Source organism: Gallus gallus, chromosome 2 (assembly GCF_016699485.2).
Source record: "Gallus gallus isolate bGalGal1 chromosome 2, bGalGal1.mat.broiler.GRCg7b, whole genome shotgun sequence".
Lineage (NCBI taxonomy): Eukaryota > Metazoa > Chordata > Aves > Galliformes > Phasianidae > Gallus > Gallus gallus.
In genome coordinates this window covers 221171-239114 of record NC_052533.1, presented here as the reverse complement: position 1 = coordinate 239114, position 17944 = coordinate 221171, and the positions used below count along the sequence as shown (strand labels likewise).

The window sequence follows — 17944 nt, the reverse complement described above, 5'->3', positions numbered from 1 at the left end:
GCGGGTGCCACGGCTGCAGAGAGCTGCTGGCAGAGGGTTCGGCGGTGGTGGGGGCTGCAGACCCAGCGTGGGGTCCTTCAGCAGGGCTGGATCTTAGCAGGGCCTGGAGGTGACCCTGTCCTCCCCTGAGGGCTGCGTCTGCAGTGCCGGGCTGGGTGGGAAGAGCTGATGGGAACCAAACTCCGTGCAGAAAGATGCTCGGTAAAGCATCTGTCTGTTCCCCGTTGCCCTTCGCCAGTCTGTGAAAGCAGGGGCTGCTCCCTCCCTGCATCCCGGCTGAGGAGCAGGCAGAGGCTCCTCGCAGCCATGGCTGGTGCTGCCGTTTGGGCACGGAACAATTTTCCTGGCTGCTAGGTATTGGGTAATGGGGACGCGGTGCCGGCGCGGAGGCACTCCATGCATCTCTGATCTCCTCGCTGCTTGGCTCAGGCACGCAGCTGCTGCCCCATCCATCTCTGTCGCCTCCCCACTGTGGGGCTAATGACTTCTTCCCCGTTCCCTCTTGAGCACAGTTTGCTGCTGGAGCAGTGAGCAGAGGACACACACACCTGTGACACCCGCTGCAGCCGGGCTGTGTTGGCTGAGCTCGGGGTGCAGCCCCCGCACCCCACCTGCTCCCGGCCCCTCTCCGTCCCCGTCTCCTCAGACGTGATGTTTGAGTGCTCTGAGCCCCACGGTTCTCTGTGCCTCTGATTCTTGGGTTGCAGTGCTCCGTCCCACCTCCTGAGCCCCATCCTTACAGCAGGAGCCAGTCCTCGTGTTTGCTTTCCTGCATTCAGGGGCGTGCTGGAGCAGTTGCTCTTCCCTTGCAGCCTTGGAGCTGGGTGTTGTTCTGTGGGGCTCTGCAGCCCTCTAACCTTGCAGCCCCATTTTTTGGTCTCTATTGACCCAAAGCAGGGGGCGGTGGCTGCTCTCTGCGTGCTCACCTGCGTGCGTGGGTTTATCAGCTTTCCATTGGAGGCATCGTAGGGCTGTTGTTAAAATCAGTGGCAGAGGCAGAGCAACTGGGGATGTTGTTTAACTGCTCTCAGCTGATGCTGCTGCACACTGGGTTTGCCTCCTCTTTACTCCATTCGTTCCTCAGGGGGTGATCTCGTTTGATGTCAGTTGCTTTCCTTACTTCACTTCTTTGGTGTTTCATTTCATTTCTGTGTTGCCTCGAGCCAAAATCTGGTTTGCTTCCACCTGGTGCAACTGGTGATGCACAGCCCATCGCTGAGAGGTGCGGGTGGGCGTCTCCTCCCCCACGTCTCACGGGGAGCTTCCAGCCTCGCTCCAAGGCGGCGGTGCCCCGTGTTCCCCTGCAGCAGGGACCGGTTATGTGTGGGGCACAGGAGCCCTCTTCGCCCTCCCTGCCCGGGGGTTGGGTCCAGGGGCAGCCTTACGGAGCGCTGCTTCTGATGGGGATGCCCCATTAAGTCCTGTCCTCCCATCTTCTGTGGTGAACCAGGGGGTGCTGCAGCGCTTCCTGCCCTCTGGCAGCACAAAGTAGGCGTCCATATTGCAGTCACTGGGGCTGGGAGGGCACTCTGGGGGTCATCGGCTCCAACCCCTTGCTAAATCAGGTTCCCTGCAAGACGTTGCATCCTTCATGGGACGTGACAGCAGAGCTCGCGGGTCAGTGACAGAACTGGGCCTGCTGCTTTGTGGGACTGCAGGCGGTGGGGTGAGCGCAGGGTACAGAGCCCAAACCCCTCAGGGTGCTCAGCCCCACGGCATCTCTTTGCTGCTTTGCATTCCCAGTGACGTTCCTTGGAGTTTTCCCGGTGTTCTCTGCCGAGGATCTGTCCTCTCCATCATTCCTCTGCCTGCCCCTGCCCGGCAGGGATGGGGGTGGTGCCCCCCGGCTCCGTGCCCCGTCACTTGGCTGGGCCGCGCTTTTCATTTCACCACCAAAGGTGCCCTGTCAGGGCTGTGCCCCACGTCCCTACTTCAGATGTTGTGTCTGGGCCCCTCCGGCCCCTCCTCGGCGTGGCCTCTCACACTCAGACACGGCCGTGCTTTGCAGAGGGGCTGCTGGCACGCAGGTGAGCAGCGGCAGCTCCCAGCCCAGGCGCTCCGATGGCGCAGCGGCACAGAGCCGTGCAGGTGAGCAGAGCCGGGGCCGCGCTGTGGTCAGAGCCGCGGCCTCAGCACACATCTCCTCCCCGCACCTGCGTTGCTCCCACCTTCCCACGGCTGTGTTTGGTGACAGGGAAGCAGTTTGCGGTGTGAGCCGCGCGGTGCGGTCCCATCGCCTCCCGGGCTGTGTGCTGCTCCCGCTGGCGGGGCTGAGCCCGCGGCCGCGCTGCACTGCGCGGAGCCGAGCGGAGCAGCTCCCATTTTGCAGCCAGTGGAGCCATTCACACAATCACCTTCTGTTAATTCTATCTGCAACATCAATTAAATTGTTTGTAGAAACTAATTGAATGTGGCTTAATCACACATCTTAATAGCTTTCCACGCTTTGAACTCGTTGTTAATTCCAGTAATAAAATGAAATGAGAGAACTGGCTGGGTAATTAGCGAGGAGGCTTGGGAAGAAATTGCTGTTTTATGGCGTGCAATAAACGCGGAGCGCTGGTGACCGCAGTCTCCGGCAGGCAGCCGGCGGCCGATTGTGCTGAGCCAGGGAAATCCTGCGGCCCAGGGCCGTGCCGGAACCCCGGCCGGGGCCGGGGCAGGGCCGGGCCGGGTGGGTCTGTGGGAGCTGCCCGGGGAGGTGCCCGCGTCCCCACAGCCGTGCGGGTCGGGCTCCGGGAGCCGCGGCCGGGCGGGCGCTGCACGCTGCCTTCAGCTGGGAGCGGCTGTGCCGTGCTGGCTGCGCTCATCTCGCCGAGCTCGGAGCCGTTGGTGCAGCACCCGCTCTGATCCAACCCTCGGTGACCTCCTTGTGAACTGGAGCGAGCCCAGAGCTCCGCCGCTCGCCCCGCACGGCTGCTGTCTCTCGTGTGCCCACCGTGGGGCGCAGTGCTGGGGCTGCCCCCCAAGCCCGGACGCGCCGGAGCTGGGATGGGGCTGGCGCTGCTGGGCGCTGCGGGGCGCACGGGGTCAATGCTGTCCTTTTGCGTGGGCCCGGGGAAGCAGGGCCAGGAGCAGCGCTGCGGAATAGGACGGGCGTGGTGGGGCAGGCGCAGCTCCCAGCACAGCTGCAGCTCTGGCTGAAGGTGGGCACTGCTGGGCGGGCAGAGCGATGCCGGTGGTCTGCGTGCAGTCTGGGGCTGCGCTGAGCTGTGCCACTCTGGGCTCGAGTCACGCCAGCGGGGACCCGGGCTGCTGTTCCCACATCACATTACCCACACTGGGTTATGTTGCACTGTCATCTGCTGCACCTGAGCGCCGTGACCAACAGGGCGGCAGATGCAGGGGCTGGGACCTGCCTGCTGCCTGCGTTCCCCTCCGCCCCATCTGTCCCCACCCCCAGGCAGGACTGTACAAAATGATCCTCACAGCACACCAATCCGACCTGCTCTCGCTGTGCAGGCACTGGGAGCAGGACACGGCACTCCTCGGTCCCAGCCTGGGGGTCAGAGCGGCATCCAGGCCCCCCATCCGCTTCCCAGGCTGCCTGCAGGCTGTGGGCACCAGCACCGGGGCGGCTGTGGGCCGTGGGATGTCTGCCCCTGAGCTCAGCTCACTGCCCCTGCGTGGGATGGGCACATCGGGTCCCCCCAGGGGCTGCTGTCAGCCACGTGCGTGGGGGGATGCGGGCGCTGTGAGTGAGAGAGGGGCTGAGAGCGACAGGCCGGGTCGTGGCTGACGGGTACCATCTCTGCCATAGGACTACATGCAGAACGTGCACGGGAAGGAGATCGACCTGCTGAGGACCACGGTGAAGGTGCCCGGCAAGCGGCTGCCCAGGGCTACGGCGGCAGCGCCCGGCGCGAGCCCCAAAGCCAACGGGCTGTCGAAGGAGCGGAGCAGCACACAGCTGGCAGCCAGCACGGGTAAGTGGTGGTGGTGCGTCCGTCCTCAGCACGGCTTTGGCTCTGCCTGCAAGAACGTCCCTGTAGGTAAGCATAGGAGGAGTGGGAGAGCCGAGCTGATGGTGAGGTGTGTTGGGAGCTGCTGGGAGAGCTCAGGGGTTGTGCCCAGCGGCACAGTGTGGTTGGAGGTCTGTGGCCAGCAGTGTTCCCCAGGGGTCGGTGTTGAGTACGGTGTTGTTCAGCATCATCGTTACTGATCTGCATGAAGGGATGGAGTCCACCTTCAGCAAGTTTGGTGATGGCACAGAGCTGGGAAGAGAGGCTGATGCACTTGAAGGCTGTGCTGCCGTTCAGCGAGACCTGGACAGGCTGAGAGCTGTGTGGAGAGGAGCCTTACGGGGTTCAGCAAGGAAGGTGCAGGGTCCTGCACCCGGGAGGAATAACCACAGCGTTAGTACAGGTTGAAAGGAGCTGTGCAGAGAAGGACCTGGAGGTCCTGGTTGACCAGCAGTTGACCAGTGGTTGCCCCCAGGCTGTGAGCCAGCAGTGTGTCCTCTCCTCGTGCCTTCCCCCTTCCCTTTAGGGGGGCTGGACTGAGAGGTCTCTGGAGGTCCCTTACAGCCCCCAGGGCTCTGTGCCTCTGGGGTGCTGTTGGAGTGGTGCAGGCTGTGCTGCCCTTCCTGCAGTGTGCGGGCAGCGCCTGGCTCTGCTGAGCAGCAGCGAGAGCTGCTCCTGGCCTTCACTGCTCTGAATGCCTTTGGTGCGTGCTGGTGTCTCTGGGTGCTGCTGGTGTCTCTGGGCAACCTCCAGTGGCTGCTGCTGGGCTCCAAGTGTGGCATGAGTTGCATGAGCCGCTGTGTATGGAGGCAGCTGCTGCAACATAAAGTGGTGAAAAACTGCTAGCGATGTTTCTTGGTCATGGAAAGCTCTGTTCTGTTCCTGCCCATTCCTGTGGCTCCTTTTCCTTCTTATTTTTTCCTGCAGCTATAGGATGTGAGGGGGCTGTCCTGGGATTGCTGTCACTGTGCAGCAGCCACCACACGTGGGGTGGGAGGGTCTGGGGGGGCTCAGTGCCGGCTCTTGTGGTCAGCAGCACCCAGGACAGGCACTGCTGTGGAGCGGTGAACCCTCCTCACCCGCTGCAGGTGATGCAGAGCCACGCTTGCTCTGCAGGCCAGGTATGGCTGCAGTGCTTTTTGACCAAGGGTGTACCTGGAGGTTCTGCCCGTAGTCTGCCTCTGCTCTCTGCTGTTTGCGCTGTTTCTTCACCACCGCTGCCGTGCAACCCCAGCATGCAGGAGCACAGCGGCAGCTCTGTCCCTGCACAGCACTGCTCAGATGTGTTTGCAGGGCGCTCGGTGTGCTGTCTGCGCCCACGCAGTTATCGGGGCTGCGGGGAGGGTTCAGGTGAAGCACAGAACAGCTCCAGTGATGATGAACCCTGCACCACGTACCCCGTGTCCCCCTCCCAACAGCCGTCCTGCCCTGCTGGGCTCACAGCTGGGACGTGGGTTGGGATGTGGGTTGGTTCCTGGTCGCTGCTGCCTGGAGCCCTGCGTGGGGCCCTCGGCCTCACCTGCAGCATGAGGAGAGCAGCGCAGGGCTGTGGCTGGAGCTGCAGCTCCCCAGCAGGGAGCGGTGCTGAAGTCGTGTGGTGGGAGGGTGGTGGGCTTCGTGCTGCTTGGAGCCTTGAACCCCAGGTCAGATACCTTCCTACAAGATATACAGAGAGATGCTTTGATCCATTTGTGTGCGCTGCTGTGTGTGTGCCAGGCTGATGCTGCGCTGGGGTTGCGGGCTGTGCTGGCATTACATCGGTGAATGTGGGATCCCCATTCACACACTGCCTTCGCTCTGCGCCCCTGCACAGCACACCCCATATAGCACCGTGTCCCCATAGCACCATGTCCCCATAGCACCGTGTCCCCATAGCACCGTGTCCCCGCAGTGCTGTCCCCCCGCAGCACACAGCACTGGGGATGGGGCAGCAGCCTCAGGTGTGCGTTGGCTTTGGGCAGCCATGCGGTGCTCAGAGAGGTTTCCCTCCTGCACACAGACAGCACAGCAGTGGGGGCGCTCAGTGGGGCTCTGCTCAGCCTGCTCTGGTGCAGCTGATGGCTGTGGAAGAGCTCCGGTGTGGTAACAGCTCCTCCCCGGGCACCGCGTCCCCTCCTGCAGCTCTCTGGGCAGTGCAGCCCCCAGCAGTGCTGTGCCCGTGGCCGTGTCCGGGGCTGCGCTCTGCAGATGGGGGTCTGCTCTCCCCCGGCAGTGTGTGGGTGAACCACAGCAGATGTGGAGGTCAGGGCCGTTCCCTGCAGCCGCCGAGAACTGTGCCACCGCCACCGTCCTCATGGGGATGGGTGGGGTGGCGGGGAGAGGGGAGGAGGGGGGAACAAAGATGGAGAGCTCTCAGCGTGCCCAGAGGTGTGCGGGCAGCACACAGCGCTGCTGGGGCTCCGGCTGAGCCCCGTGTGGGGCGGGCACAGCACAGAGCTGAGTGAAGGGATGGAGGGCTGCTGGTGTGGGAATGGCTGTGCACGGGGGTGGCTGTGCCCGGTCACGCACTGCGGGCAGGGCGGTGCTCAGCTCGGATCACACATTCTCTGCACAAACACTGCCTCGGGGGCACAGTGTCACACTGCAGCTGTTGGGATTGGGACCTTCTGCCCACATCTGCCTCCGCCTTACATTTTGTTGCAGAGATGCAGAAGTCACAGAGTGAAGTCACAGAATCCCGGAGCATCCCGGGCTGGGAGGGGCCCGTAGGGATCGTGGGCTCCATTCAGTGCTGGAGCAGCTCAGCTCCAGCTGAGTTCTGACTTCTGACACGTGGTGCAAGGCTTGGCTGCTGGCCAACCTTCTGTCCTCAGTTGAGGATGGTTTCATATCATGGCTGTTTTGTTCACCTCCTTCTGCCCTGTGTGTCCATCAGGATGTGATCAGAGCTGCTGTAAATTCCTCATTGAGAACTGGATCCCCCCAGGCTGTGCTGGCAGAGTGGCCTCTGCTTTGCTTTCCTTGTTTACCCTTCACTTTGCAATGCAGTGCCCTCCTGGCTTCGGTTCCTCCATGAAGTTGTATCGGTGAGGGCCGACGGGGGCACTGCAGTAGCTGAGAGCTGAGTGCAGTCCCGCAGCTGCTGGGTGTGCTGAGCCAGAGCTGGGACACAGAGCTGGGCGGCAGTGCAGCTCTGCAGCTGGGGGAGGGCAGGGCAGGGCAGGGCAGGGCAGGGCAGGGCAGGGCAGGGTGCTCGGGATGCTGAGCAGTACTGCAGGGTGCTGCAGAGCAGTGCGGGGTCCCGGCAGATCCACAGAGGTGCACGGGGAAGGAGGGAGGACTTCCTTCCCACACATCCAGGGCAGGATCTCTCATCACTGAGATGGGATGTACTGGGACTGACGTGCATGAGGGCCAGCAGCCCATGCTGTCAGCGGTGAGCAGATACGGGCAGTCCGTGGTTCTTAGCATTCATAAAATGTTATCCTTAATGTAACAAACAGTCCGAGAAGTGCTCTGAGTCTCATAGGTGCCATTTCTTCAGTGTGCTGCTGCTGCTGCGTGGATACACTGCGGGTCTCCGGGTGTCTGCAGTGGGGTTCGGTGTCTGCTGTGGGGTCAGGTGCTGGCGGTGGGTGGTGGTGGTCGGCTCCCTTTGGGGCTGCAGCTGCTGGAGATGGCCGGGCACTCAGACAGTGCGTGCTGAGACGGCGCTGATGGTTCCTTCTGGATGTGAAGGGAGAAATCAGATGTTCCACTGTCACACCGTGAGGGCTGCGGACACACCTGAGGTGTCGTGGAGAAAAGACATGTGGGTGCTGCTCCTCGGGGAGGGTTCAGAGGGGCTCTCAGCAGTCCCTGCCCGATGGGAAGCAGTGCTGAGCCGCGGGGCTGGGAGCTGTGCTGCCCGGGGCAGTGTGGGGCATGCAGAGCGTGGAGCAGTGCTCGCAGGGCTGCCTGCATGGTGCAAACCCAGCAGCATCCGGGCTGGGGGCACCAGCAGGACGGGCCCTTCTCACCTGGGAATGCGTTCTGGGTGTAAAGGGCTGCAGTGTGGGGTTTGGTGGTGTGACCCTCGTAGTGTGGCAGTGCAGCTTTGAGTGTCTCCTCCAGGATCACAGCTGTGCTCTCGCTGTGGGTCAGCAGTTCACCCTTCTGCTTCGGTGCCCCATCAGTGCGTGCGTCTGGCTGGAAGGATGGAGGCGGCTCTCACTCAGGTGGGATGGAAGGATCCCAGGGATCCCATCCGTCACCTTGAGCCTGGTCTGAGCTCAGCTGCAGCCCCGCGTTGTTGCTTTGCAGAGGTGTGTGTTGCCCTTCTCCCGGCACAGGGAGATGCAGAAGGGCCGCTGCTGGAGGACGTGGGCTGTGCTGTGTGCATCCCTGCACGCGTGGGTGTGCAGAGCCCACGAGCCTGCTGCTTCACTGCGTGGTGCGGGAGGGCGAGCAGCTGGACACGGCCTCAGGTGAGCAGCTGGGAGAGGAAGGGGAGGATGGAAGCAGCTCCTCACCTCCTCCTCCTCGCGTGTGACTGCTCCTGGAGCCGGGGCAGCACTGCAGGCGCTCGGTGGTCGTGGAGGTGCTGCTCGGGGCGCGTGTTGGCGCAGCGTCCTCGGCTCCTCGGGGGGGACAGGAGCCCATCGCACGGCGTGGTCCCCGCTGAGCCCCCCGCCCGGCCACGCTGCCCCCCGCCGCAGTGGGATGGGCTCCCCCAGGCCGGGTGCTGCGCCTGCTGTGATCATGTCACGTCGGGCTCCGTCGATGTTAACATCTCATTATCTTTGTTACTGTAATTACATTATCCGCTGCTTTATGCAGAATTATTCTCCGAGGACTAATTGATGGATCCATGTTTAATTCATTAATCATTAGCATCAAATTCGACAATTACAGTGCACACTGATTGTGGAATTTCAAATGTAATGAGGGAAGAATTAACAAAGAAAAGGGAAAACCTGCTTCCCTGCGCGGCGCTGCTCGCCGTGGGGGACGCTGACATGGAGGGAGAGCAGCAGCAGAGGGCGGCGCTGGGACCGTCCGTGTCAGAGCTGCTCCATCGCGGCGGAGGGAGAGGGACGGCAGAGCTGCCCTGCACTGCCCGCACAGCGCGGGGGCACCACGCAGAGCGGCTCTGGGGCGCTCTGTGGGCCCTGCAGCTCAGCGCCGTGTGCCCGCCGGGCCGTGGGGCGCTGAGCGCTGCTGCCTGCAGGAAGGGCTGCCTGCCCGCGTGGCCCTCCGGCTGCTCTGTGGTCTGCATGGGGGTCTCTGGAAGTGTGCTGCGGAGCTGTGGCCGTGCAGGGAGAGCCGTGGCTGCTGCTCCCCATACACCTGGGTGCGCTGCAGCGGCGCCACAGAGCTCTGCGATGGACACGGGCAGCTTCTGCTGGAATGCTTTGGTCCTCCTCACCTCCTGGCTACCCCTGCACTGAGTTGTTGACACCCCAGGGTGCTGAGCACAGTGCTTGGTGCAGTGCTGGGAGCAGTGCTGGGTGCAATGCTGGGTGCCGTGCTGGGTGACATGCTGGGTGCCGTGCTGGAAGCAGTGCTGGGCGCAGTGCTGGGTGCAATGCTGGGTGCAGTGCTGGGTGACATGCTGGGTGCAGTGCTGGGAGCAGTGCTGGGTGCAGTGCTGGGCGCAATGCTGGGTGCAGTGCTGGGCGCAGTGCTGGGTGCAGTGCTGGGCTCAGTGCCACCTCGTGATGGAGGCTCTGGGGCAGTGCCTGTGCTGCTGCACAGAGCAGAGCAGCGCTGGCAATGGGAGCACGGGGTCCCAGGAGTTCTTCTGTGTGGGACCTTTGTTCCTCCCATCAACACCTTAAGGGTTGTTTGTAGTCTGGGAGCGAAGTGCAGATCAGAGATTGAATTTGTCTGTAATTAATACTTTTCATCATGAATCATGTATAAAATAGTGCAAATTCGTATTTATATTACAAATATGCACTGTGGCATTCAGGTGGTGACACCTCCTGCATGTTTACCCACTCCCTTCAGCAGGAAGATGAGTCCTGAATGTGAAGCAGAGCTGCTGCCCTCAGCGTTGTGCTGCCAGGACCTGCGGGGCAGCGCAGGGCCGGATGGGAGCGGGCAGCTGCAGGAAGATGCAGGGCTGAGCTCTGTCTGTGGGCACGTGCTGCAGTCATTGGGATGCCATGTTCCCAAAAGGTGTAACTGTTGTTCTTTCTTTCTGAGGAGAAGGAGCTGAGGCAGAGATGAAGGCAGACCTGTTAGAGGTGCCTGCCAGCCGTGTGCCCCAGCTCGGAGCGCAGGAGCTGCTGGTTCTCCCCAGGAACTTGGCCTTGTTTAGCCCTGCTGAGCTCCTGTGGGTGCTCAGTCCCCAGCTGGGCACTCAGAGCAGGAGGCACTTTGTTAGCAGCTGTTACTGACAAGTGTTGGTGGAGGTGATGTGAGCAGGGAGTTCTGCAGAGGTGGCCAATGGTTGACCAAAGGTTGGCTAACAGTTGACCAGCAGTTGACCGGTGATTTAGCACAGGCTAACTATGGGCCAGCAGTGTGTGCTGGTGGCCAAGAGGGACCCTGGAATGCACTGCAGAGTGTGGCCAGCAGGGTGACGGAGGTGATCCTTTCATCTGCTCTGCAGTGGGAGGGCACATCTGGAGCAGTGCACCCAGTGCTGGGCTGCCCAGTTCCAGGCAGATGGGAACTGCTGGAGAGAGCCCACTGGAGGGTGCAGAGATGGTGGGGGCCTGGAGCACCGCCTGATAGGGGCAGGCTGAGAGCCCCGGGCTGTGCACATGGAGGAGAGAAGGCTGCGGGGATCTGAGTGGTGCTGCCATGCAGTTCTTCCAACTGTGCAGAGGGGATGAGCGTGCACAGCGTCACTGCTGCTGGGTCCTGTGCCCTCATCCACATCCCAGCGATGCACAGAGCAGTGCAGTGCTGAGCAGGGCCACCACCACAGGGTGCTGTCATGTCCGGGGCTGTTGTCACAATTACCACACCGTGGTGCAGGGGGGACTCTCAGCACTGCATCCTCACGTCATAGCATGGCGGTACCATCTCTGTGGTCAGGTTGTGGGCTCCCTGCTGCCTTTGGTGGGCAGCCACGTGGTTTGGGCAGACCAAGGCTGCCCTGGTGGGAGGAAGGCGATGCTTTCTGCTGCCACTGAAGTCAGATAAGTGCAGGTGTGTGGAGGGAAAGCACTGACCGGCGCTGCATTCTGGGGCACACTGTGGCACAGCAGCGGAGGGCTATAAGGAAGGAATGCACACTGAGCTGCTCAGCAGTTATCCCGGGCTTTTTATGAATATTCAGAGTTGTTGCTGTGTTGTGCCAATGGCAGCGTGCTGCAGCAGGCAGGGGGCAGGTGGGGCTGTGCAGGGGCAGAGCAGTGCTGGGCACAGCAGCTCCCTGCCATGGGCTGCATCCTTCCAGGAGCCTCTTCATTCTCCAGTTTCAGCATGCAAAACAGCAGAGCTTTCAGCATCCGTGCAGAGCTCTGCTTTGTGCTGCCCCTGCAGCACCCGCACTGCCTCATGCCCTTTGGCACCCACACTGCATTGCACCCTGCAGCACACACACTGCTTTGTGCCCTGCAGTGCCTGCACTGCACTGTGCCTCGCACAACCTCCTGCTCCCCGAGGGGAGAGCAGAGATTGATTTGCTCCCGCCCAACAGGATAATCATTGACCCTAATTAGAGACAATTACTGGGACTCGATACACTTGCTACTTGCTAGAACACGGAAGGAGCAGAGCAGTGCATTGCAGGGCTGAGCAGGGAAGGCAGCTCTGGAGGAGGTGAAGAGGAGAGGACCTGCCTGTGGCTGTGGCTGTGGCTGTGGCTGTGCTGGGCAGTGCTGGGGGAGGCAGATGGGCGCTGAGCATCTGGCTGTGGGCACCTGCAAAAACGAAGGGATGTAATTAGCGGCCACCTGTGAAAACGTGGGTCTGAATTACTTGCCCGGTGCTGCCAAGGAGGCTGGGAAAGGGGGCAGCTGGTTTCTTCGAGGGGGGGGCTGAGGGCCTTTCCCTTCTGCGCTGCACCTTCTGTTCCCCATGGAGTGGCCGCGGGGCGGGTTGGGGCAGTGCAGCTCACCGGGGATGGGCGCTGCCTCTGCTGCGCGCCGTGTGGGTCAGAGCTGTTGCTGGGCTCAGCCTGCAGCCTTGGGGTGCACTGATGCTGTGTTCTGCATGGCTGCACTCACTCCGTGCACTGCGGCGTTCCCGGCTCAGCTCTGCTGCTGCGGTCAGCACAGACAGTGATGCACAGCGCTGCAGCCTTCATGCCGCGGTTGGCAGCCCCTGTCCCAGCCGTGCTGATCTCTTTTGGACTTGGGGCTGTACGGTACCTTTTGGTTTCGTACGTGAGGCAGCGTGGCTCATGCGTGCATTTTCTGTAGCTTCTGATTTCAGGTTTGCGCAGGGACTGAGCATCACCTGCGGTCACATTGGTAGAGCAGAAGGCGGACTGAAAACCAGCAGCGTTTCCTCATCACCCCCTCCCTGCTCCTCCTTTCCACCACTTTGGTTGTGTGTCTCACAAACGGCTCCTGAGGCATTCTGCTGTGATGTGGTGGAGAGTGAATAACGCTGTCGCAGTGATGCCCACAGGAGGACCCGCGCAGAGGTGATGGTGCCTCCCGAACCCCCTGCGCTGAGGCACAGCACAGCACTGCAGAGCAGCTGTGTTCCCTCTGAGCGGAGACCTCAGAGCTGGAGAGCAGCAGCTCAGGCGCAGGTAGCCGTGATGTGGTGCTGGTGCTCGGGCAGAGGGGAGCTCAGAGCAGAAACAGGGAGCTTCAAAGACACGCAGACACACACGTGCTCAAAAATACATGTCTGAGCCAATTTCCCAGGGCTGAAAGCAATTAGAGCCAGATCTTTGGGGAAAAAGAAACAGGAAGAAGTGCGGAGCATAATTAGGAGTGATGAAAGGAGCATTTCACCGGGTAGCAAAAAGTCAAAATGAAAAGAGAGGCTGCACTACTTAGGAGTATGAATCTGGGTTAGAGGAGACGTGAACTGCTCGCTCCCTCTGTCCGGGTCGCCGCAGAGCAGGGAGGAGCAGGCTGTGTGCTGCTGCCCCGCTCGTGCAGCGCTGTGTCATCGAATCATACAACGGCCCGGGTTGGAAAGGACCTCAGAGGTCATCCAGCTTCAGCCCCCTGCCGTGGGCAGGATTGCCAGCCAGCAGACCGGGCTGCCCGCAGCCCATACGTGTGTGTATAAACGCAGCCCCTCTGAGCAGCCCGGCCTGGGGTGGCCACGTGCTGCCCTTCTGCTGCAGGGAAAGCCCTCTCTCCTCCTCTCTCAGGGCGCTTTGCTTAGAGAATGGACAAACCCCACCTGTGGTCCCTCCTCCCTCGCACAGCCCAGCAGCTCCCAGCTGTGCTGGCTGCACGGCGCCGTTACCACGAGGGACTGCAGGAAGGTAAAGACAGCAAAAAGTTCTTTTGGAGTTTATTAGGATCTAATGAATCCTAACGCAGCGCTGCTTCATTACTGTATGGAGATAATAGAGCGGTTAATAAAGAACAGAACCACGTGTTCAGTAAACACTTCTGTTTGGTGTCTGGGAGGAGGCGAGATGATGCATCTTAGCACAGAATGATGAATTCTTCATATTCCAGCTGTAATTAGAAGCAAATTAAACAGCAGGTAGGAGATTTGGACGTGTTCGAGGCAGCAAGTGTGAATTATGGAGTTCGGGAGTTTCGGGAGCCTTTCTGAGCTGTCTGTGGTGGCTGCAGGTTGGGGCTGGGGGGGCTGGCAGGGCTCGGAGGGTGTCCGGTGAGCGCAGAGTGCGCCGTGCTGGGAGCTCTGCTGGGGGGTTACAGCAGGAAACGGGGCTGGGAGTTTTACAACACTGTTTGTGAGTACCACGAGAGGAGCAGAACTGACAACAGGGAGCGCCTGGTCAATAAAGATACAGCAAGGTCCAGTGGTAGCTGAGCTGGGATGGTTCAGGCTGCAAATAAGCAGCGCTGCTCCCACCATTGCTGCAGCCCTGGGGCACCTCTGCTGGGAGGAGAGCCTCATTGCTGGGTCTGCTCCTCCTGGAGCCAGGCAGGCTCAGGGGGATGCACTGTGACCACAGAGCCCTGCAGGAGCTGCGAGGGGACGGAGCCGCGCTGCGCTCAGCGGTGCCGGGGCAGCACCCGGCGCTGGGCTCCAACTGCAGCCCAGGAGCTCCCGGCACACACACAGCCCTGCACGGGGACGGCGGCTGCGGGCTCTCCTCCTTGGGCATCTCCCACCCCGCTCTGCTGTGAGGGGCCCTGCTGGAGTGGGGGGCACCAGAGGGACCCCGAGGAGCCCCAACCTGAGCCACACTGCAGGTCTGCCATCCAGCTTTGCTGTGATCCTGCTGAGTGGGCAGCACCATGCTGGCAGGGGCAGAGCTGATGTGCCACAGCCTGGCTTCATCAGCACTGGTCGGCTCAGTGCCCTGTCAGTGAATAGGGGGAAGCAGTCCTTCCCCCACTGAGGCCGTCAGGGATCTCTTCAGTGTGAATGTTCTAAAAAGGAGTGTGAGTACGTATCCGTCCGCTGCGTGGTGTTACGTGCTGTGGGCTGGGAGCTGCTGAGGTCACAGCAACGCCTTGATGTGCAATTCTTTATTCTTTGAATTCTGAGCAAGCAGTGATGGGAGGAGCTCTGCTGGTGGACCGCGGGGGGAGCAGGGAGAGGTCAGTCCTGGGGACTGTGCTCAGAGGGGTGGGCGATGCCTTACATCTGGCCTTCTGTTTACCTTCTGCTTTGCCTAATGTGCAGGGATCCTACCATGCAGCTGCTGGTGGTGGCACATCTGAGAGGAGGGGATCTCAGGGGGCTCTGGGCCTGCTGGACCAACCTACCCGTCCCCAGGACAAGGGGATTGGGTGCAGGGCTCAGGCAGCTCCACAGGGATGCAGGAGTTGGGTGCTCTGTGCGGTGCCTGCAGAGAGGAGTGATCCCACTGTGCACTGGGCAGACCTGGGCACCGCACGGCCCTCAGGGTGCTCCCCTCTGCTGCAGGACGTCCCCACGCAGTGCTCTGTGCTGTTTGCCTTCCTCTGCTCCCTGCTGTGCATTGCACACGTGCTGCCCATGCAGTATGGCACAGGACAGCCTGCACCGACTGAGATGGGGGTCCCATCAGCTTCCCTCCCACTCCATCCCACCCCACCTCACCCCATCCCATCCTGTCCCACCCCGTCCCATCTCATCCTGTCCCACTGTCCCACCCCATCTCGTCCCACCCCGGGACCCATCCCCTCTCAGTCCCAGGGGAGCGTGGTGTCCCTGCTCCGGTGGCAGCGGGCTCCCTCCCACCAGGAGGAGAGAGGAGATGGATGCGGCAGTCAAGAGCGGAGCGCCAGCTAATTACCCTTCCGAGTGTGTCTTGTAAATTAAGGGCTAATTAGAGGCAAAGTCAGTGTCATGGTTTTACACGTGTTTCTGTGGTGCTGAACAAGGCAGGGAGGGGGAGCGCACGGCAGTGGGGCTGAGGGGGGCGAGCAGTGGCACTGCACTGGGGCTGTGGGTCCGCAGTACCTGACCCCATGGCTCTGCCAGGACCTGACCCCACAGCTGGTGCTCAGGGCTGCAGGACCTGAGCCCGTGGCTGCAAAGGGGGGAGGCACTCGAGCTACCCCCCATTCTCCTCGTGCCCTGGCCGCCAGGTACATCCACCGCTCTCTGTAAGGGAGATTTGGGCTTCTGGAACCGAGGTCCCGGCGCTCCGTAGCCACAGGCAGCACTCAAACATTGGGGACAGAGCTGTAACTTCATGCACAAACCCTGGCGTTGCACGTGGGGGGGTGCAGCTGTGGGGCACTGGAGAGCAGAAGGCAGCCGAGCTCACAGCATGGGGCAGCAGGGGAGGTGTGGGGCTGTGTGCAGTGCCTGCTGAGGTCGGTCCCCCCCAGCCGGAGCAGCGCCATGTGGTTACGTGGGGAGCTGGGGCTGTTCTGTGATCCAGAAACATTTGGGCCATTTCAGATCCAAGTGGTCTCATCTTCTTTGGCTGCTTCTGTTCCCCAGAACTTTCCTCTGTGTTCCAAACTCCTGGGCTGCAGCTCAGGGGGTCCCACTGGGGGCAGAGGCCCTCCCCCTGCGTGTCCCCATGACATCCTCCGTGGGGTTTCCATTCGCCCTGTGCTCTGTGCTGGGGCACGCAGGCGGCGCAGCTGTGAGGACGGGCACTGGGGCTGCTGGCGGGTGCCTGCTGGTGCAGCTGTTCGTAGCCGTGGTGGGGACCGGGAGCAGATCGTGGACTGCAGAACCGGGCTGAAGGGGGGCTGCGTGCTCGGACCCCCGGACGTGCCATGCTGGGCACCCGGCTGCCCAGTGCTGTGTGGGGACCTGCAGGAGAGGAGGGCCGGAGCACACACGTGGCACCGGGCGCACGGCTCTGCCCAGGGCGGCCCTCGGCTCGCGCTGACCCGGCGGCTCTCTTGCAGGCGCCCCACATTCCAGCAGCAGCACCTCCCTGCACTCGGAGCGCTCCGTCAGCGGCATCAACCTGGTGGGCTTCAGCTCCAAGCCCGACGGCATGCACCAGCGCTCCTACTCTGTCTCCAGCGCCGATCAGTGGAGCGAGGCCATGGCGCTGCCCGGCGCCTGCCCCAACCCCGGTGAGTGGCACTGCGGCCCCGCGGGGCTGCGGGAGGTTCTTTGGGGTGGGCCCAAGTGAGGGTCAGCGCACAGCGGGGCGGTCGAGGCTGCTCGTGGCGCCCGCCCCGCTGCAGGTTTTGGGGCAGCGGAACCCGGCGCAGCGATTCCACCCTCTGCGCGCACACCGCCCCCCCCCCCCCCCCCGCTCGCTGCACGGCGTTTCAGGACAGTTGAGTGAATTAAAATAATTCATACATTTCCCAACGCAGCCACTTTGCCGAATTGGAAAATAAATGCTTTTGTGCTGCATTCATCACTCCTTCGTTCCTGGCTCTGCCGCCGCACTAAAAAAGCAGTTAAATGCACATCAAGAGTGGAGGAGCCATTTCCATGCCTGCTCGCCCCTTGTAGTTCTCATTAGCGCGGCAGCCGCCCCCCCGCGCGGTCCCAGGGGCTTTCGCAGTTTAAAGAGAGCCTCTTTATGATCATTACCGGAGTCCGACTGTGCGGGCGCCATTTGCAGCTGAGGAGGCTCCTCATTTGTAACTGTGAAAAACTATCAATTTCAGCGCGCCTGATGCAGCGGCTCCATCATTGGCCCCATCAGCTCCCTGCTGGAAGCGAATTAATCAGACTGTTACTGCTGATGGGGCAGCGCGGCGACGGCAGCGGAAGGGCGCAGCTCTGAGCAGTAATGTGCCACGGCCCCCCCAGCCCGAGCCCTGGACACGGAGCGGCTGTGCTGCGGGGGGGGCGGCTCCGAGCGCTGCCCGGGTACAGCACGGCCCCACGGCGCTGCAGGGCTGCTCCGTGCCCAGGGCCGGCAGAGGGTCTGCCCAGAGCCGGAGGTCTGGGAGCGCCCGCCCACGAGGTCGTAGAGCCGTAGAGTCACACAGTGCTGCAAGGGACCCCCCGGCCTCAGCCCTGGGCCGGGTGCCCCCACCTGCTCAGGCTGCTCAGGGCCCATCCGTGGCCTTGGGCGCCTCTGGGGATGGGGCACCCGCATTGCTGAGCGGCGCTGCTGGGACCTCCCTGCAGGATTTCCTCCCAGCATCCGACCTACACCTCCCCTCTTAGTTTAAGGCCATTCCCTCTTGTCCTCCCCCACGCGCACCTTGGTGAGCTCCTCGGGAGGGCTGCACAGCTGGCACAGACATTGCCCCAGCACTGCCAGCATTCAGCCTTTATGGCCCACGGGCACCCAGCTGGTCTGGGGGAAGCACCCACTTGTGCACGTGGAGGGGTTCCATGGTGAGATGGGGACCTGGAGACCCACGGGTGGGTCGGAGGAGCTCGCTGCTGTGCTGCTGAGTAATGGGAAAGTGGCACATCCCTGGAGGCAGCGTTCCCACTCCTGCCTCTCATCCCCGTCCCACCAGGGCCCTGCAAGCCCCCAGCCTCAGTCCTGTGCCATCGGCTGCAGGGCAGTGCGGAGAGCATGGAGTGGGTGATGGCTGCTGTGCAGTGGGGGCACAGGGTCAGTG

The 17944-nt window shown here is 62.0% G+C and overlaps 1 protein-coding gene across 5 annotated transcripts in view; it reads left to right on the top strand.

Moving 5' to 3' along the window:
- The window catches only part of AGAP3 (ArfGAP with GTPase domain, ankyrin repeat and PH domain 3), a 78399-nt gene that overhangs the window by 46693 nt on the left and 13762 nt on the right, over positions 1–17944 (top strand). For 3 of the 5 annotated variants that reach the window (XM_025147377.3, XM_015281033.4, XM_046936271.1), the window contains one exon: positions 3761–3926. In XM_025147377.3, the coding sequence (XP_025003145.1) occupies positions 3761–3926 (166 nt within the window). Of the gene's footprint in view, positions 1–3760; positions 3927–16306; positions 16481–17944 lie in introns of all 5 variants that reach the window. The other 2 variants (XM_015281032.4, XM_015281027.4) reach the window with 1 other exon arrangement.